We start from the raw sequence: 18,905 nt of genomic DNA, 5'->3' as shown, positions 1-18,905 counted from the left end.
TCAATAGAGTTTATAAGGTTGATGTTGTAACTCATTTGAATGAGAGTACTTTGTAGCAAATATGGTTCTAGGTGTTTAGGGTATCTCTTAGATAAAGAGACGATTTCAAGTTGAAGAATCCCTTCGTCGCTCCCTGAAGGGTCAAACGTATTGACCTCCGGAGGTTTCGATATGTCATGCTCCCCAACGACGCCAATTTGGTTCTTCTCCATCGTCCTTGTTGATCTGCTTCCAAAACCTTGCGCACAAAGTAATAGAAAGTTAGAAACTGGAGGGCTGGCTCTGTAACAAATTAGTCTGGCAAAGATGGTGTGCAAATTTTCTAGGAGTTGGGTGATTTTAAAGAGCACGTAGGTTTGAAACTAAACTAGACTGGGAAACAGTATCCGACTAGGATAAATACAATTGAAAAGGGTTGGTATCCGTAATCCTCATTAAATTGGGCATGAAAATTTGGTGATTGAACCGTTAAACCCCATTGTTTCTTAATTTTTTTTTTAAAGGATATGTGAGGTATTATAAACTATAAAGCATCAAAATGTGGCTATTTTCAAGAGGAAAGCTCCAAAAAAATAAATAAATTATAATTTCAACATTGTGTAGGTCATAAGTTCAAGTCTTACTGACATATGTAAGGCTGGGGTGTGCTAAGGGATTAAGAAAAATAATAAATTAATTTTTTTTTTTAAAAAAACTAGAGGAAAGCCCAAGAACAACCTAAAATCCAAGGGTGTGAGTGAAACCCTACTCATGATAGCGAATTTCCACGGGGTGTCTATCGTCGACGCATAGCAGTTTACGGGTTGTGGTGGTTTGAATTGAGGAGACAACCTGTCATAGATTGCAGGAGGCACACAAGGTTTTGTGGTTTCCAGCAGATTGGCGACTAGCGAAACAGGGAAGTCAGGGAGCGTCGATCGGTTTCGGATCCAGGCTGTTCGAGCCTGTTTTATGCTGACATGGTGTGAATAAAGTGGTTTCTGGTCTGTCCGGCTTGTGGCTTTAACGCTATAATGAAACTGTTTTGGCAATATGGTTACTCTAACCTGACCTAATACGGTTGTATGTATTGATACTTATTATCAATGGAATATTTTCATCCCCCTCTTAAAAAAAAGAAAAAAAAAAGACATTTCTTCATGAGATAGAGATCATGAGTTCATGACTCCTACAACCCTAAGGCTTCAAATTGAACACTTGGAATACATCTCTTCATGAGATAGAGATAGTGAGTTCATAACTCCTACAACCCTAGGGCTTCAAATTGATCACTTGGAATATGAGAACCTTGCATCCCGTTGTTTACAAATTGAACTATATATATCTCATGAACATTTATTTTTGTAGGGATATTTTAGTAATCGAACTAGTTTTAATTCCGATTCATGAACATTAATAAACAACATCAATTATAATCAGTTGTATTTTTAATTATTACGATTTCATATGGTAAGTAAACATCTTTATGAAAATGAAATATTCCCCTAATAATTCCTTCATTCTCTCATTTCAGTTGTCTCCGATTAATGATTTTTTCTGTCCCAAATAAATAAACGTGCCATAACTTTGACCACGGTCTCAAGCCATAAAACAGAGCTCGAAATTCTCAAATTTAAACTCGTGTACGTAGCGTGTCATTGATTTTCTCGTGTGGCTAGGACATATTTATCTAGATACCATATATGTTGAGTGGATGTATCCACTTCATATGTTTGACGAAAATTACCATTTTGTCCAAAATCATGTATGTTAGGAAATAAACTCTTTCTTTTTCGATGTCATAGCATGTTTTCTTTAAATAAATAAAAATCTAAATTCACTTCACCACACTTAATTTTACACCTAAAATCATTGATATTTATGATCAGCTTCTAGTCTTACCGAATATTCTCTTATACTCTCCGGTTTAATTAATCATAGCCATCAATCAACTATTGATCAATTTCTGAATGAATTGATAACATGGGGAGTAAACTCAAAACTAATTTGAGCCTTGTCCATATTAAGGGTGTGTTTTCTGCGTGACTCAAAGTCGAAAACTAGTTTGATTTGTCTAACTATGTCTACAGTTCATGCAGAAATTGATGGATTATATAAGAATTGGCTATGGTTAATCGAATTAGAGAGAATACAAGGACAAATAAGAAGTCCACGAGTACAAACGATTTTCAAGTGTACAATTTCTTTTTTGTTGGAATTTTTAAGTGTAAAGTTGAAGATATAATGTAAATATTTCAAAAGTCTAATTCTACCACCTTTTTGTTCTTGGCAAGTCATACTTAAATAGGATTGTTCTAATAAGTCTCTATCTTTTTACCTAAAATATTTTTTTCTAATTTCTTCATTTGTTAGATTTAAAAAAAAAAAACTATTTTACCCTATTTCTTTTTGTCGCTATTGGGGTTAGAGAGAGATGAATGATCAAATGATAGTATCACTCTTTGTAAATTGACAATTGAGCATATCACAGAACAATTCTTAGGTTCATCTCTAGGGTGAACGAGCATATTCATCCACATTGTCGATTAACATACTTTGACTTAATAAATTTATAATCTAACGATCCATATCTTAAATTAGCCTTTAAAAATAATCTTTGTAAAAAATCAATCGAATCAAAAATCGTTTAATTATCTAATTGAGTCAAATAAATGGATGGTTCTAACAACACTTACTACTATTATGATGAACTGTCAATGTATTCCATAGGAATCGATAATTAAAAGGTCTTCAATTTGATTGATTTTTTACCGAGCTAATCTTTGTATTACGTTATACAACATGAATAGTTAGATTAGAAAATTATAAAGTTATTATCCGTTAATTGCAAGAGAATGTGAATATGCTCATTCACCTAAAATGTGAACCTAAGAATTGTCCTCACAAAATCGTATTCTCGCTATGGTTTTTTTTATTTTTTTTATTTATAATTCTTGTGAGTCAACGGCCAAAAAAAAAACAGGACCATAAATTTATTAAAATATACAGTAACATGCGTTAAATTATAAAGAAGAAGTTCGTAAACAATAGTTGGTGAGAGATTGGAACATGGTAGCGAAGCGCAGCAGAATTAGAGCCATAGATCTTGTTTATCCTAGGTGTCCCACGATTCTCTATGTCATCGTCACCCACACACTACCTCTATTCTTCTCTCAAACCCTTATCCCACATCCACTCCATTTTCCAGATCCAACCTCGTATCAATGTTCACCATTAACACCCTCTGTTTCTGATACATGAACGACAACAGCAGGGTACAACTCTAATGCTGCTTCTCGTGAAGTCGGCGGCGCACAGCCTCAATATCCTTCCTCGCCAGTTCTCTCTCGGCTCTCCTGATCTTTGGTGCAGGAGACTCATTGGAAACAAAGCAGTCTTTCACCATATCCCTGACAATCTTTATTCCTTCGGATTTACCGATAACCACGATAGTCATAGACTGTATGATAATTTTGCAGGACGTCAACCTTTCAAGTGCGTCTCTGGAGTCCCGGAAAAGATTCTTCCGTTCATGAAATTGTTCCCCGCTGACCCCAATGTCTTTGCAAAGGCCACCATCTTGACGCCAGATCTTGATGATGTCAGATGATAGCCATCCAGTAAAGAGTTTAAATGCTAATTGTGTAGGCATGTGGTGAACTACAAGTTGAAGAAACTCCTTGGCTCTGCGAATAACAGCTGGTTCCTTCCTGGTTGTTGACAATGTGATGCAACTATTATAGGGATCCACCATATACGTAAATCGAATGATGCTAAACACTTGTTGCGTCTTTGGAAAACTTTGTAGCAAATATGGTTCTAGGTGTTTAGGGTATCTCTTAGATAAAGAGACGAGTTCAAGTTGAAGAATCCCTTCGTCGCTCCATGAAGGGTCAAACGTATTGACCTCCGGAGGTTTCGACATGTCATGCTCCCCAACTACGCCATTCTGGTTCTTCTCCATCGTCCTTGTTGATCTGCTTCCAAAACCTTACGCACAAAGTAATAGAAAGTAAGAAACTGGAGGGTTGGATCTGTAACAAATTAGTTTGGCAAAGATGGTGTGCAAATTTTCTAGGAGATGGGTGGTTTTATAGAGCTCGTAGGTTTGAAAACTAAACTAGGCTGGGAAATAGTATCCGACTAGGAATACCAATCCTAAAGGGATAAATACAATTGAAAAGGGTTGGTAATCCGTAATCCTCATTAAATTTCATGCCCTTGGTGGTTGAACAGTTAAACCCCATTGGACTATTAACTAGTAGTTTTTTTTTTTTTTTTTTTTTTGAATGTGAGGTATCATAAAGCGTCAAATGTGGCTATTTTCAAGAGGAAAGCCCTAAAAAAAAAATTATAATTCCAACACTGTATAGGTCATGCCATCAGGCCCGTCATGGGTTCGACTCTTACTGACATATGTAAAGGTGGAGTGTGCTAAGGGTTTAAAAAAAAATTTGATAAGAAATAATTTTTTTTAAAAAAAAACAAGAGGGAAGCCCAAAAATATAAAACCCAAGGGTGTGAGTGTAACCCTACTCATGATAGCGAATTTCCATGGGGTGTCTATCGTCGACGCACAACAATTTTCGGGTTGTGGCTGTTTGAATTGAGGAGACGACATGTCGTTGACTACAAGAGTCGCACAGGGTCTTATGGTTTCCAGTAGATCGGAGGCTAGCGAAACAGGGATATCAAGGAGCATTGATCAGTTTCGGATCCAGGCTGTTCGAGCCTGTTTTGTGCTGACATGGTGTGACTAAAGTGGTTTCTGGTCTATCCGGCTTGTGGCTTTGACGCTATATTGAAACTGTTTTGACAATATGGTTACTCTAGCCTGACCTAATACGGTTGTATGTATTGATACTTATTATCAATGGAATTTTTTTTTTTTTTTTTTAAATCTCCTTATGAGGTAGAAATCATGAGTTCATGACTACTACAACCCTAAGGCTTCAAATTGAACACTTGGAATATGAGAACCTTGCATCCCGTTGTTTACAAATTGAACTATATATATATCTCTCTCATGAACATTTATTTATGTAGGGGTATTTTTGTCACGCCTCCAAATCCAAGGCCAATATTGTACTGAAATATGGCTCGTGAATTTGTGACGTGAGTCAAAACAAATAAAATTTTCTTCTTGAATAAATCAACAAGAAGTAAAAGAAATTATATACATGTTTGAATAGTACTTTATTAGAAAACAAATATCGGTAATATATTTACATAACCAAAGTTAAGCAAAATTCGAATCAGTACAGGTATTTACTAGAAATAGTAGTAGAAAAATATTATTTTATCTAGTAGGTTCATCTCATTTCCCCAAGCATCTACTCAATACCTGAAAACAAGAAGGTGTAGCATCATGAGCAACACAAGCCCAGTAAGTACACAACTTACATTCTTATATTAATGTGTCTTATAAGAAATCAAAACTGAACAACCAAGTTAAAATGTACCAAGAACCATTTAAGTTCATACGAATTCTTAAATATGTATATATATATACACACAATACATACACACACATATATACAAATATATTCATTTGTGTGAATGGTTTATGAGACTGGTAATAAATCACTTAATCACATCTCCTTATTGAACCAACAAATATTGCACCATTAATATGTGAAATAAACTTTAAGCAATACATGCTTGATTCTCTTTTTACTCACACCATCACATATTAAAAATATATCATAGATAGATATTTGATCGAATAATATAAGTACACTTCTCTTTTTAGTGAATTTTAGGATTAACTGGTAACAAATCATAAATCCACGTGTTAGGGTCCATAATACCGAAATACGGGAAAGCCAGGTTGACTGGTAACAAATCATAAATCCACATGCTAGGGTCCATAATACCAAAGCACGGGTAAGCCGCAGCATACCAAGGACACTTCCAAGGCATGTATACTCAAAGTAAGCACCCTTCCTAAGAGTATAATAGTGCACTATCTGAATGGACTAGGGCCCACAGCTTAACAACCACGAAGCATAACCACGAAGCACCAAAACACATTTACCAGTAATTCACTTAAGCACGGGGTTGTTGTAATCACCCAGCTTCACAATTATACTTTTCAGACATAATCAAATTCACAACATACAATCTTTATGAATTATAGATCATAATATATGTATATGTACACACACATATAGATACATATACTTAGGAATAATCTCATATGAAAACATGTATAACATAATTGTATATCACAAATAAGTAAATTCACTAGCAAACAACATAATTAAAAAGAAGTTTATACATAATTGAAATCAAGTAAAATAGGTAATAATAAAGCACAAGCATTAAATAAGTAACTATAAACAATTTAACAAAATTAAATTACAGTTAGTATAAACATTAAAAAGAAGCTTATACATAATTGAAATCAAGTAAAATAGGTAGTAATAAAGCACAAGCATTAAATAAGTAACTATAAACAATTTAACAAAATTAAATTATAGTTAGTATAAATATTAAAAAGAAGCTTATACATAATTGAAATCAAGTAAAATAGGTAATAATAAAGCACAAGCATTAAATAAGTAACTATAAACAATTTAACAAAATTATATTATAGTTAGTATTTCAGTCCTTATGTCCAAATCCATTGAAGTTCATCAACCATGTTCATGTTTCTCCAATTAGAGTCATCAAACTTCAAGATGTGTTATGTTGTCCATCACAAGTCCGAATTAGTCAATTGAGTACACCATTTGAAAGGGTTTTTCACAAGTAATGCAATGGAATAAGTCATGTAGTCCAAATCAGAGTGATATAGTCCAGAAATGGTGAAGAACCATAACAGTGCAGAAACCGATATTTTTGATATTGTCCTTTGATGTCTAAGTAATTACGTACAGTGTATTTTACCATTACTTCTCAAACTCTCCATATCAGAAGTAGAGGTCCTAAGCTTCAAATTGATATAAAGTTTGTAGAAAATGGATAAGAAATGAGGGAGATATGAATTTTTGAAGTTGTGATGGCTGTATGAGGTTTCCAGCAAGTTTAAAAGTTGAAAACTTTGATTAGCCATAACTTCTTCATTTCTTAACCTTTTTTTGTGATTCAAAAGCCTAAATTGAAGAACTTTTGATGAGGAATTTAATACTGTAATTATTTTTGACAAAAAAGATTTTTTTATATACGAAAATACTAGTTTGCAGCAAAGCAGATCCTTTTCCATCTTATCATTGATTATGTAGTTTGATAAATCTTAAAGACAAAAGAACATAAAAAATGTATTCATGTACTTACTTAAGAAACTCAGAAGGTCTTGTGATCAAACTTTGGACTTCTTTCACAAAAAGGAAACTTCTTAAGAGAAATAGGATGAAGGATTTGTGTGAATAACTTCTAGTTGAGTTTTCTCTTCAACTAAGGGAGTTTTAGATCAATTTTGCATTTGATCTTCAAGCTTGTAAGAAGTATGATCAGATCATATGCTTAAATAGGCTAGAAATAAGCATAAAATAAGTAAGTGACAAATTATTATAAGGTGAGTGACTAATTACTATTTAGGTTAAATGATTAAAATGATAGAATAAAATTAAAAAAAAGTAAAAAGAAAGAAAGCATAAATCCACTTGCTAAATATATATATATATGCATATATATATATACACACACACACATACACATCCATATTTACCCAATTAAAAATTACAATAATTAGTACTAAAATGACATGCATCACAAAAATAACATAGATGACAGTCTTGAGCTCAATAACAAAGATTTTTCAAATATAGTTAATAATATAGTGTTTTATAGTTGACACTAATTTTCGGGTTATTACAATTTTATTAATCGAACTAGTTTTAATTCCGATTCATGAACATTAGTAAACAACAACAATTGTAATCAATTGTATTCTTATTACGATTTCATATGGTAAGTAAACATCTTAATGGGAATGAAATATTCCCCTAATGATTCCTTCATTCTTCCATTCTAGTTGTTTCCAGTTAATGATTTTTTTCATTCCAGATAAGTAAACTTGCCACAAGTTTAGCCACAGTGGTCATCACTTTTCCACTCTCTGTTTTGTGGCTTAAGCTTGAAATTCTCAAATTTAAACTCATGTAGCACGTGTAATTGATTTTCTTGTATGACTAGAACGAATTTATCTAGGTATCTTATATGTTGAGAGGATGGATATGCACTTCATATGTTTGACCAGAATTACCATTTTGTCCGAAATGATGACTTTAAGATTATTCCTTAGAAAATAAACACCATTTTTCTTCGTTGTCTTTTTTTAATCAGATAAGTAACTCAAATACTACAACTAGTCTTTGGTGAGTCGAACTCACAATCTCCCGCTTACGAAGGGAAGACTAAGGGGCTTTTCGTTGTATTTTCTTTAATAAAAAAGAAAATCTAAATTCACTTTACCACACTTAATTTTACACTAAAATCATTGATATTCATGAGTTTCTAGTCATATCAAATATACTCTTATACTCTCCGGTTTAATTAATCATAGCCATCTATTTATGTATGAATTGATTATAGCCATCAATGTCCCACGATCCTGTATGTCATGGACCTAGTCATCGTCACCCACACACCACCTCTATTCTTCTCTCAAATCCTTATCCCACATCCACTCCATTTTCCAGATCCAACCTCGTATCAATGTCCACCATTAACACTCCCTCTGTTTCTGATGCATGAACGACCACAACAGCAAATGGGTACCAACAGGTATGTTCGTAACCTGATTATATACACACTTCCTTATTCACGTTCCTAATGTAATGGATATATGAATACGTTTGGTAATTGATACCTCTGATTTAAATTGAAATCAGTAGAATGAGGTTTCTTGACAGTATGCGAACGATTTCGTGCTTTAACCAAAAAAAAAAAAAACAACCAATGAAAGATGCTACCTTTGTTATTAAAGATGAGGCTTTTGAGCTTTTCGGCTTTGAAATTTAATTTCCTGCGAAATTGTTTGTGCTTATTGGGTAAGTGAACCGGCTAATCACTTATTTCAAACGGATGTACAGAGGTTACCCTGAAAGCGCTGGAGACTTTGAAAGCTGCCCTTGCAAACTGTGAAATGGTGCACAGAGCCGAAGCGAAGCAGAAATCAATACCCCGCTTCCAACCAGACCCAGAAAGTATGTTCTTTTATTTGTTCAACTCTTAAGCTTCTCCGACTAGTTAATAAGGGTCTTCCTTGTAATGTACCTGCACAGTATCACATTATATATCAATACCTTATTATTCTGAATTTTGCTTATGTTTTGTAGTATTTGTTTGTTGACATTCTATGATATGGATTTCTCAAGTGGCATTCTATGACATTCTATGACATTCTATGAAAAGAATACATTGTGAGGCTTATGCAGAAGTCTGGTGATGATACACACGCAGACTAAATAACCTAACTCCTCACCTCAATGATGTCTTGCTGACCTGAGTGGAAGATTGATTTATTTGGAATTGGAAAAGTGTGATTAGAATCATAGAACATTGGGTTGAAAGTGACTTTTCCCTTTTGAAAAGAGAGGAATAAAACATGTTTTCTTAAGCATAGAAAACAATTGTCCTTAGAGAATTACGTTAGATTTCATATTAATGACACCTTGATCCCATTCCTGGAGGACAATTTTATTTTTGTAAAATGTATGAGTTCCCTTGGTTTGTTTCACATTATCGATCAAAGTATAGCTTCTAGGAATGACTTGGATGGTTTAAATACATAGTATGCACTGAGTCAAGGGACAATGAACTCCCTGCTGGGTCTTTATATATAGTGATATCAGCCTTACCTAAGGCTTGTCGGATGTCTTTTGCTAATATTTTTACTTCACATTTGGGGTTTGCGAACCATTCTTGTGCTAAGAATCTTTATTTGCTAGGTTTGTGCTTGATGGTTGTTAGATTCCTCTTCTTTGGAGATTGAGGCTCTCTTTTAAACTTAATATTAGTATATACATACAGTATTGGTTGGAATATCATCCTGCTGGCCGGTTAGTTCACTTATGTAATAGATCTGACCTTCTCATAACTTAATACATCACTCTTTATAGGGTTTAGCTTTTATGCTAGTTTTATAGTTTTTGAGCAAATTTTTCATTCACAAAATTAGCATGCTAGTTTTGCCTAATTCTCTCTCTGTTAGATGCATAGACTATCGTGCATTTTTTTGTTGATACTGGTAATGACGTGATCCATACCATGAATTATTTTTCAATGTAATTAGTATTTTTCAGATAAAACAAACCAAAACAGAAACATGCCACACACACTCACAGAGGCAGAACATAACACTGTCAACAAATCAAATGTAATTGAAACTTCAACATAGTATATAGACTTGAGTTTAGAGGTAGTTGTGCCCTCCTGATAACTACTGTATCTTATGCAATTGGATTAGTTATTAAACCCAATTCCTAATGTGATGAAGGAAAAATATGCAGGGTGAGAAGTCATTAAGTACAGTCTGCCTGGAGACCCAATTACTGTACAACATCATGATAGAGTGATACACTAGTGTATCAAGCAGCTATGGGATGTCTTGAATCAAGGCCTGGTTATCCAAAGAAGAAGTTTTCCAGTCTCCACGGAAGTGTTACACTGACACTATAGAGAGATACACAACTTGTGATTGAAGCAACTTTGGGATTTCTTGAATCATGGCCTGGTCATCCAAAGGTTTTTCGCCATCGTCCAACCTCTGGCTCCAAAGATCATGACCGAGGATCTTCTGAATTTCCACCTTCAGATTATACACTGTATGGGTCAGCTTCATGTCAATCACTGTCAATATATGAAACGATCTTGCCCTCATGATATGTAAATCGATCTTTGCTGGAAGCATCATAGGCTCGTTTTGTTTTGCAGCAGAGTCATCCCTATATTAAACAATCACAAGTTGTTTATCTCTCTATAGTGTCAGTGTAACGCTTCCATGGAGACTGTAAAACTTCTTCTTTGGATGACCAGGCCTTGATTCAAGACATCCCATAGCTGCTTGATACACTAGTGTATCACTCTATCATGGTGTTGTATAGCAATTGGGTCTCCAGACAGGCTGTACTTAACGACTTCTCACCCTGCATATTTTTCCTTCATCACATTAGGAATTGGGTTTAATAACTAATCCAATTGCATAAGATACAGTAGTTATCAGGAGGGCACAACTACCTCTAAACTCAAGTCTATATACTATGTTGAAGTTTCAATTACATTTGATTTGTTGACAGTGTTATGTTCTCTGTGAGTGTGTGTGGCATGTTTTTGTTTTGATTTGTTTTATCTGAAAAATACTAATTACATTGCAGAGGAAAGAAAGGGGGGCGGGGGTGGTGAGAGTTGTGGCGTGTTTCTGTTTTGGTTTGTTTTATCTGAAAAATACTAATTACATTGAAAAATAATTCATGGTATGGATCTAATATCCTTCATTACCAGTATCAACAAAAAATGCAAGATAGTCTATGCATCTAACAGAGAGAGAATTAGGCAAGACTAGCATGCTAATTTTGTGAATGAAAAATTTGCTCAAAAACTATAAAACTAGCATGAAAGCTAAACCCTATAAAGAGTGATGTATTAAGTTATGAGAAGGTCAGATATATTACATAAGTGAACTAACTGGCTAGCAAGATGATATTCCAACCAATACTGTATGTGTCACGCCCCGAATTTTGAATAACAAATTCATAAATCCGAGACATGAATATATAACTAAAAACACAAAACTCTCAAATTCAAAACTCAAATTATTTATTACAACAAAATTGTAAGGCTCAAATTGAGCATCACTCACCTCGCTATTACAAACACTGTAAAACTATAACTATTACTCTAACCCGTACGATCACCGTCCTGAATCTCCTAACCTGCAAGATTTCCTGCTACACAATTTGAATAGTGTACCGGGATTGCAACAACACCAAACCCGGTAAGCTTTTGACAGCTCGTGAGTAAATAAGAAGGGAATGTTGATTTTATAACACATTTATTTTAACTCAAGTAAAAATCAACAATCACATCATCTGTAAGGAAACATCAAACCAAAACACGGAACATTCACAACGAATACATTTCCACAATCTTCAAATCCACAATATCACTACTTTGGTCCATCCCAACTGTTTGGATCCAACTACAACTACATCTCGGTTCTTATCTAACCGGCGGTCTTCGGACTCCCAGTCCTCAGAGCACTACAATTCTACCCTCTAGGTTCTTATCTAACCGGCGGTCTTCGGACTCCCAGTCTTCAGAGCACTACAACTACATCTCGGTTCTTATCTAACCGGCGGTCTTCGGACTCCCAGTCCTCAGAGCACTACAATTCTACCCTCTACACATCCCCCAATGTCCATCATAAAATCTACATGACTCAGAGATCATAATCATCACGTATAAATATGATAAGTCACGTATAAAGCACATATAAGTATGGTAAGTCACGTATAAAGCACATATAAATAAGGTAAGTCACATCCCAAACCATAATAAATAATCATCGCAATTCCACACCCACCTCAATGTCACACCATTCCATATATATATCCACGTAAATATATATATACGTAATTATCCGCACAGGGATAATCACTAATACCAACTATAAATCACACACAAGAAAATCAGGAAATTCATTTTGTATAATTAAAACATTTTACTTACCTATGGACCGTAGTTGATCAAGTCCATATGATTAAAAACAAATATTTATTCCATAAATATTTTTCACACAATTACGACAAAATAAATTAATTAACAGTACTCGGTTCGTAATATGAACCGCGTGAGATTTACTCACCTCTAATCCCGCTGCGTCTTCAATTTCACAAACCACGCCACAACCGCTCACCAAGGAAGGCCGTCAATCACCTAAATCCAATATGATTCAAAACTTAGCCAACAACTCATAAATAAAAATAAAGACGATCCGACGGTCGGATCGAATTTATATGATGATCCAACGGCCGGATCCTCACGGATCGCCCATAGGATCATCCCCCAAAATTATTACGAAGATCCAACGGTCGGATCTTCCTGAATCGTCCTTATAAACATCTCTACAAATTTTCACGAAAATCCGACGGTCGGATTCTCACGAATCGCCTTCCAAAACCCTAATTCACAATTATACGAAGATCCAAAAGTCGGATCTTCGCCTGTGACCTCACAAGGTCACCGGGACAGTCATACGATCAACATATCAAAACTACAAGTCCATCGGACGGTCCGATCTTCGAAAAACAATAATTGGGTTATCGAAATCGATCGAAACCGTAAAAATTCATAATTAAATCATACGATATCCAAAAATTATGAATTATATATGCAAACGATCGTATAGAAACGTAGAATCTAAAACTGTAAAGAAATCACATTTTTGACCCCCGGAGGTGGCCGGAAAAGGGCCGCCGGAAAAGAGGCAGAGCCGCAGCCGACCACCGCCAATGGTGTCGGGGCCTGGCTGCTCCTCTTCCTCTCATCAAGCTGAACAACTTTCATAACTAGCACGAAGTCTGAAAATGACCGGAAGGGGTCGAAAATTACCTTGAACAGTATGAATGTGGCCGGAAATTTTCCAGAAACCGGCGAGAATTTCCAGAAACCGGCGAGCTCAATTTTTGACGTAAAAACTTCAATTTCAGGCCTCGATTCCTTCTAGAGAGTTGTTAAGAACATCAATTTGAACCCACTGGAAAACGAATCAATCAAAACGATGCACTACATCTCGAGATATACCGATCTAAAGATTTTCGTTTCGGATCGAAAACGTACCGAGCTCCGACGAACGTGAAACCGGTCACTCTAGGTGTAATCCTCCTAGTATGATGATCAGCAGGTTGAGGGGAGTTCATGGAGCCAAGGATCGGAAGTTTTGGTGGCCGGAGCTAGGAGAAAACCGTCGTTGACCAAAATTGAGCTTTAATCGAAACCGGGCCGCCGCCGCCTCTAGGGGCCACGCCGCCGTGTAAGGTGGCCACATATGGGTTCGGAGGAGGGAGGCGAAGCTTCTGGAGGTGGTCCGGCGTCGAATGGTGGCCGGTGGGTGGAGAAAGGTGGCCGGAGCTTCGTGCTCTGTTTTTCCGTCTCGGACGCGGGGAAGAGAGAGAAAAGGGTGGCCGGTTTCCAAAACCGGAAGTGAGTTATTTTTGGAAAATTTCCAAAAATAGTAGCTTTTATACCAATTTGGAAATAACTTCAAAAAATCATAACTAATTCATACGAACTCCGATATTTGCGTTCCGTATATGCACGTGATCGTATCGACGAGCTCTACAACTTTCATGAAGGAAGTTTTCCCAAATTTTGTACGTATAAAAAGTCGATTTTTGAGACGCCCCTAAATACGTACGATTTCGAAATAAAATCGATCGAACTACTTCTACACTTCTCCAAGCTTCGTACAATCACCCATGACCACGAAATCATTCAAAAATTTCCTCGGAAAATAATTTGGATTTTCGGAGTATTACAGTATGTATATACCAATGAATTAAAAGGCGCGTGCCTTGAGGCTTCATGTGCTTGAGGCGTACGGAAAAACGCCTCTGTTTTACAGCTGAGTAGCCGGAATTTGCTGCAAAACCGTCAGAGTCTTCAAGTTTCTCACCGTCGATTTGCTCTCCAAACCTGACGATTCGATGAACGAAGACCGGAGATGGGACATAGACGAAGAAATTGGCGCCGGTACGACTGCCAGAGATGGCCGGACGGCTAGGTTCCCGCCGGAGCCCCTGAAAACTTTGCGTATCTATTGGAGAAAATGCAGAAGAAGAAACCGATTCAATCTTTGATTGTTGTTTTTGGTGCACATGGCATGCACGTGATTTTATTACCGTGCTGACCCTTTGATTGTTGATGACGTGTTTGATAGAGTAGGGTACTTTGTGTACGTCGTTATGTAGCAATTTGAGATTTACAAACTGACATTTTTGATTGGATTTACAAGCTACCATCTAGCTTGAGTCTATTGGATATTTTATCATCTGCAATCATATTACCACTAGTTCTTCAATAGGTTGTCTTGCAGAGATATAATAGAGACACAATTGTATTAATGCAAATAATTTCACAAATGCAGGTCATGTTGTGAGCTTTGTTAATTTTTAGGACTCTATTTTAGTTGTGAGCTTTGTTAACTTCCAATAATGAACTATGAAATTGAGAGGCGATTAAATCGGTTTCTTGGTATCTAACAATATGATATTTAGCATGCTGGATCAATTTTCTTTCGTCAGTATCTTTATCACATCATGGTCTGTATCTTTATCACATTATGGACTGACTGTTGTTATCAACTAGATTACATATGGTTTTAGTACATACTTATTATGAATAGATGATAATTTATAATGTTTTTTTTTTGTTACAATACATGTTTTATATATAAGATTAATAATTACATAAATATAGTTATACAGCTCATTTATACGTAAGGCTTAAGCCTTAAGCCTCAAGGCGAACGCCTTCTTGAGGCTCTCCCCAAAACGTCTCAGCCTACGTCTTAGCGTTTTAAAACATTGCTTAGTATGTAACATGTGTCTTTTCACTGAAAGCTGGATCAGATGATCATGTATGACGTGCTCGTGCACAAACAAGGTCTTCCATTGAGAAATAACCTTGTCAGTTTATTGGGTGCTTTCATCATAAAAAAAAATAAAATGCATTTAGATGAGCTTTGCTTAAAAAAAAAAAAAAAATTGGGATGTACAGTAGACTAACTTGGTCAATGTGTTTCATAGCTTTCAGAAATATGGGGTTGTTGCCTGAGGGGCCAAGACAGTCATGTCCATTAGGAGCCTCGTTGTGAAGCTATCAGATATTGTTAACCATCGGGGTTGGCGGGTTGCATTATTTGTTCTGGTCAGAGTTGCCAGTGATTGTAGACAATCAAGGGTCATCCAATTCTCCTTTTCTTTTTATGGTTATTTGGTCTTCTCTTTTTTGTAAAATTGGAAACAATAGCATATATGACAATATTTTGAGTCCTTCCTTCTCAAGTGTTAAAACTCTGTCACTGGTTAGTGAATTCCATACTATTTACATTGTTTGGGGTACTGAAAAAGACCTTTCAATTTTCCTTGTTCATATTTGCAAATGTGTAAACGATTGATGAAGGGGATGCTCTGTAGATGTGTGAGTATTAATAACAGCACTGTATATGAAACTTTTAAGTCTTTAATCTAAGATTTTTTATCTTCTGGTTCATGTGAATCTCTTTGCTAGCTCAAGCTTTCATCTTTAAAATAGCTCAGAGCCGCAGATAATAATGCATAGGTTTGTGCATGACACCTAGAAAGCCATTTAAGGAATCGTTTCCTAGCGTTTCTTAAATGTTGTGAAATCACTTTTATCTATTCCAGTCAAAGATTTATAGCAACTAAAAAGTGCTTTTAGTTTTAGGTATATGAAAGAAGGTTGATTGCTCAATAAAGACCCTTATTATCGTATTCACATCTATAATAGAGAACGATGCTTGTTTTATAAGGTTTCGATTTCAAACTGAGATAGAAGGGGGTGCTATTTATAGATTCAAACTACCAAATTTCAGCACCTATGACTAGCTTGAAGCTGAATGGATAAAAAAAACCACAAATTAAAGACTCGGAAGCTGTGACCATCTGACCACATAGCAAAATCAGGACTAGGCCAGTACAAAATCTAGTCCCTCCGAACCTTTGGAGTTCTAATCATTACACCAGCTCCTGATTTTTTTAAAAGCTTAAAATACTAGGTGGTGCACGACGATTAGATACAGTGGTATACAACGATGATGACTCCCAGCCGTTGATGCTTGTAGGCTCCATGGCAGGACTTACGTGCATATACGGTTGGAGATCATTCACGCGTATTCTAATCATAACCAGCACTTCTTCTTCTTTTTTAGTTCCAGGCGATGGAAGGGTCATTCAACCACGGATTGTGTCCGAAGTTCTCTTGGTCGATACCTTCAAGAAATCTTTCTAAAGGATCTTGCATAGAGTGATCACCGAATATCTTGACTTCTTCCCATTCATGTAAAGGAGGCATCTGAATATCCATCTCATGACTACTAAAGCTTTGGTTGGTACTTGCTATTCCTACTTGTGGAAGTAGTATTGGTGGTTCAGGTTGGATCTGAAACTTTTGTGTGTCAACAGCAATATCATATTGTTGTGAAAATACTTGTAACCAATTGAATGAGTTGGAGTTACTATTTGCTTCAGAACTTCCACAAGTACTTGAATTCCCAGATGCCAAGTTAATCATTTGGTTCCCCAGAAGAGTTTCAATCTCCTCCTGCAAGTACGCAACCTGCACAATACCGAAAAGCTTATATGCTGTCATAAAATAGACGACCATATATGCACATGAAGCTAACAGAAGGTTACCTGCTGTTGAAGTGCAAAGATTTGTGAAACACACCCATAAATCGGATCACGCATCCGAGCTATTGCTTCATAAGACATGGTGAGAGCAGCATCACTTCGATGCTGTACTGGTAAGTGTAGCAGTAGCTTCGAGACATTACTTGCACCAAACACTTTGTGCACAGCTGAAAAATGGGTTGCAGCTTGGTCATAGCAGAAGTAAGGAGCAAACACACACTCACTTGTGCATTTTCTCCTCAGAAACCTGCATGCTCCACATGAAGAACCCAATCCTGTCATATTTTTTAAGCTTTTAGTGGTACTAACCTGTAGTGTCAAGAGATTGAGATTGATTTTTCAGGTGGTGGCTAGTACTATAATGTGACTGGTTTACATCCAAAGTGCTTGTGAGTCTTTATAGCCATCACATAATGGACATTCTTTACTTTAATGAAAGGTATTGTTCTTTTAGGTCTCCTTTATGGCCTGCACTATTAATCTCAAATTGGGTAAGCATTTCTTCATAATTAATCCTCTCTAAAGGTAGAATCTTCAAGAATGAGACTATTCATGGAAGACCTAATCATCATCATCATAAGCTGGGGCTCGAAAAGATGGGAAATCATGGCCTAGAACATTAAGCTTTATTATATAGTGGGTCCAGTACATATGTACAGTGGCCATATCTAACTTTATTTATCAAATATGGAAAGCTCATCATGCTCAAAAGAACATTTATGAGGAAAAGTAGAAGAAGTGGCCTTTCACACTTTTTTTTTTTTAGTGGCCTTTCACTTTTCAAACAATTAGGAAACCATCTGTTAGCTATCAATATTTGCAGTTGATGATATCTTGTTTATTTGCTAACTATGGCTTTCTGGGTAGCAATTGATCCATGGCATTTGTATGACAGTAAATCCAAACTCAACTAAACAACAAAAGCTTAATCAAAATGTTCTTTAACAATTAATTAGTTGTTAGATGACATGCCTTGACCAACAAGTATATCAAGCTAACTACTACATGCATCTCAACTTACTCATAAACATAGTGACGTACAAATAAAGTTCCATATTTACTAAAATTTTAACAAAACCAAAGTATTATCAAATACTTGGGCTAACTGTATATCAAACTAGCATTCCTTTCAGAGGCATTAATTATAATCAACCATGCTAATTACTTTCCTAAAGGCGTAATGAGGTGATGATCTCCACTTACTTGGGCAGCTATTCGAGGAATCCATAAGCCAGTAATTGCATGAGGGCTTAGTAAGAAACTTGTACCAAACATTACTATAAATTAGGGCGGCCACTTGGTTTAGTAATTACCAAACCGACCGAATACCAACTGATACTTTAGATTTAGTAAACTGACTTTTTGGTAACCGACACTGATAAAACGGAAAATGAAAATTACAGAAATAAATTTGGTTTTAGTAAATACCGAATCTGCCGACTATCTAAATATATTAACTTTATATACTATGGTTTTCAATATATACATACATGTATATTAAAAAATAAACATAAAAATTTTCATAATAGTATGAACATTACTCAATAT

At 35.8% G+C, this 18,905-nt stretch overlaps 2 protein-coding genes and 1 long non-coding RNA gene across 15 annotated transcripts in view; 1 reads left to right on the top strand and 2 right to left on the bottom strand.

The window, feature by feature from the left end:
• LOC112182882 overlaps window positions 1–18,905 on the top strand; it is a 30,717-nt gene that overhangs the window by 9,517 nt on the left and 2,295 nt on the right. The window contains exons 1-3 of one of the 13 annotated variants that reach the window (XR_005804893.1): window positions 8,547–8,709; window positions 9,018–9,131; window positions 15,732–16,124. Coding sequence is in view for 2 of the 13 variants with exons in the window: in XM_040512874.1 (XP_040368808.1) it covers window positions 8,676–8,709; window positions 9,018–9,131 (148 nt within the window). In the remaining 11 variants the exon portion in view is untranslated. The other 12 variants (XR_005804898.1, XR_005804897.1, XR_005804892.1 and 9 more) reach the window with 12 other exon arrangements.
• Window positions 9,074–13,593, bottom strand: LOC121051042. Its single transcript, XR_005804904.1, has 4 exons — window positions 13,537–13,593; window positions 12,791–12,861; window positions 11,786–11,873; window positions 9,074–9,201 (listed from the first exon to the last, which is right to left on the bottom strand). It is a non-coding gene; the product is annotated as an uncharacterized LOC121051042 (long non-coding RNA).
• On the bottom strand, window positions 16,470–17,766 carry LOC112182710 (LOB domain-containing protein 33). The gene is made up of 2 exons (XM_024321233.2): window positions 17,361–17,766; window positions 16,470–17,283 (listed from the first exon to the last, which is right to left on the bottom strand). Exons 1-2 carry the CDS (start codon window positions 17,637–17,639, stop codon window positions 16,873–16,875), a joined length of 690 nt encoding a protein of 229 aa, XP_024177001.1. The 5' UTR covers window positions 17,640–17,766; the 3' UTR covers window positions 16,470–16,872.

Source organism: Rosa chinensis, chromosome 1, assembly GCF_002994745.2.
Source record: "Rosa chinensis cultivar Old Blush chromosome 1, RchiOBHm-V2, whole genome shotgun sequence".
Classification (NCBI taxonomy): domain Eukaryota; kingdom Viridiplantae; phylum Streptophyta; class Magnoliopsida; order Rosales; family Rosaceae; genus Rosa; species Rosa chinensis.
The sequence above is the reverse complement of the archived record's forward strand: the minus strand, read 5'-3'. Positions and strand labels throughout refer to the sequence as shown.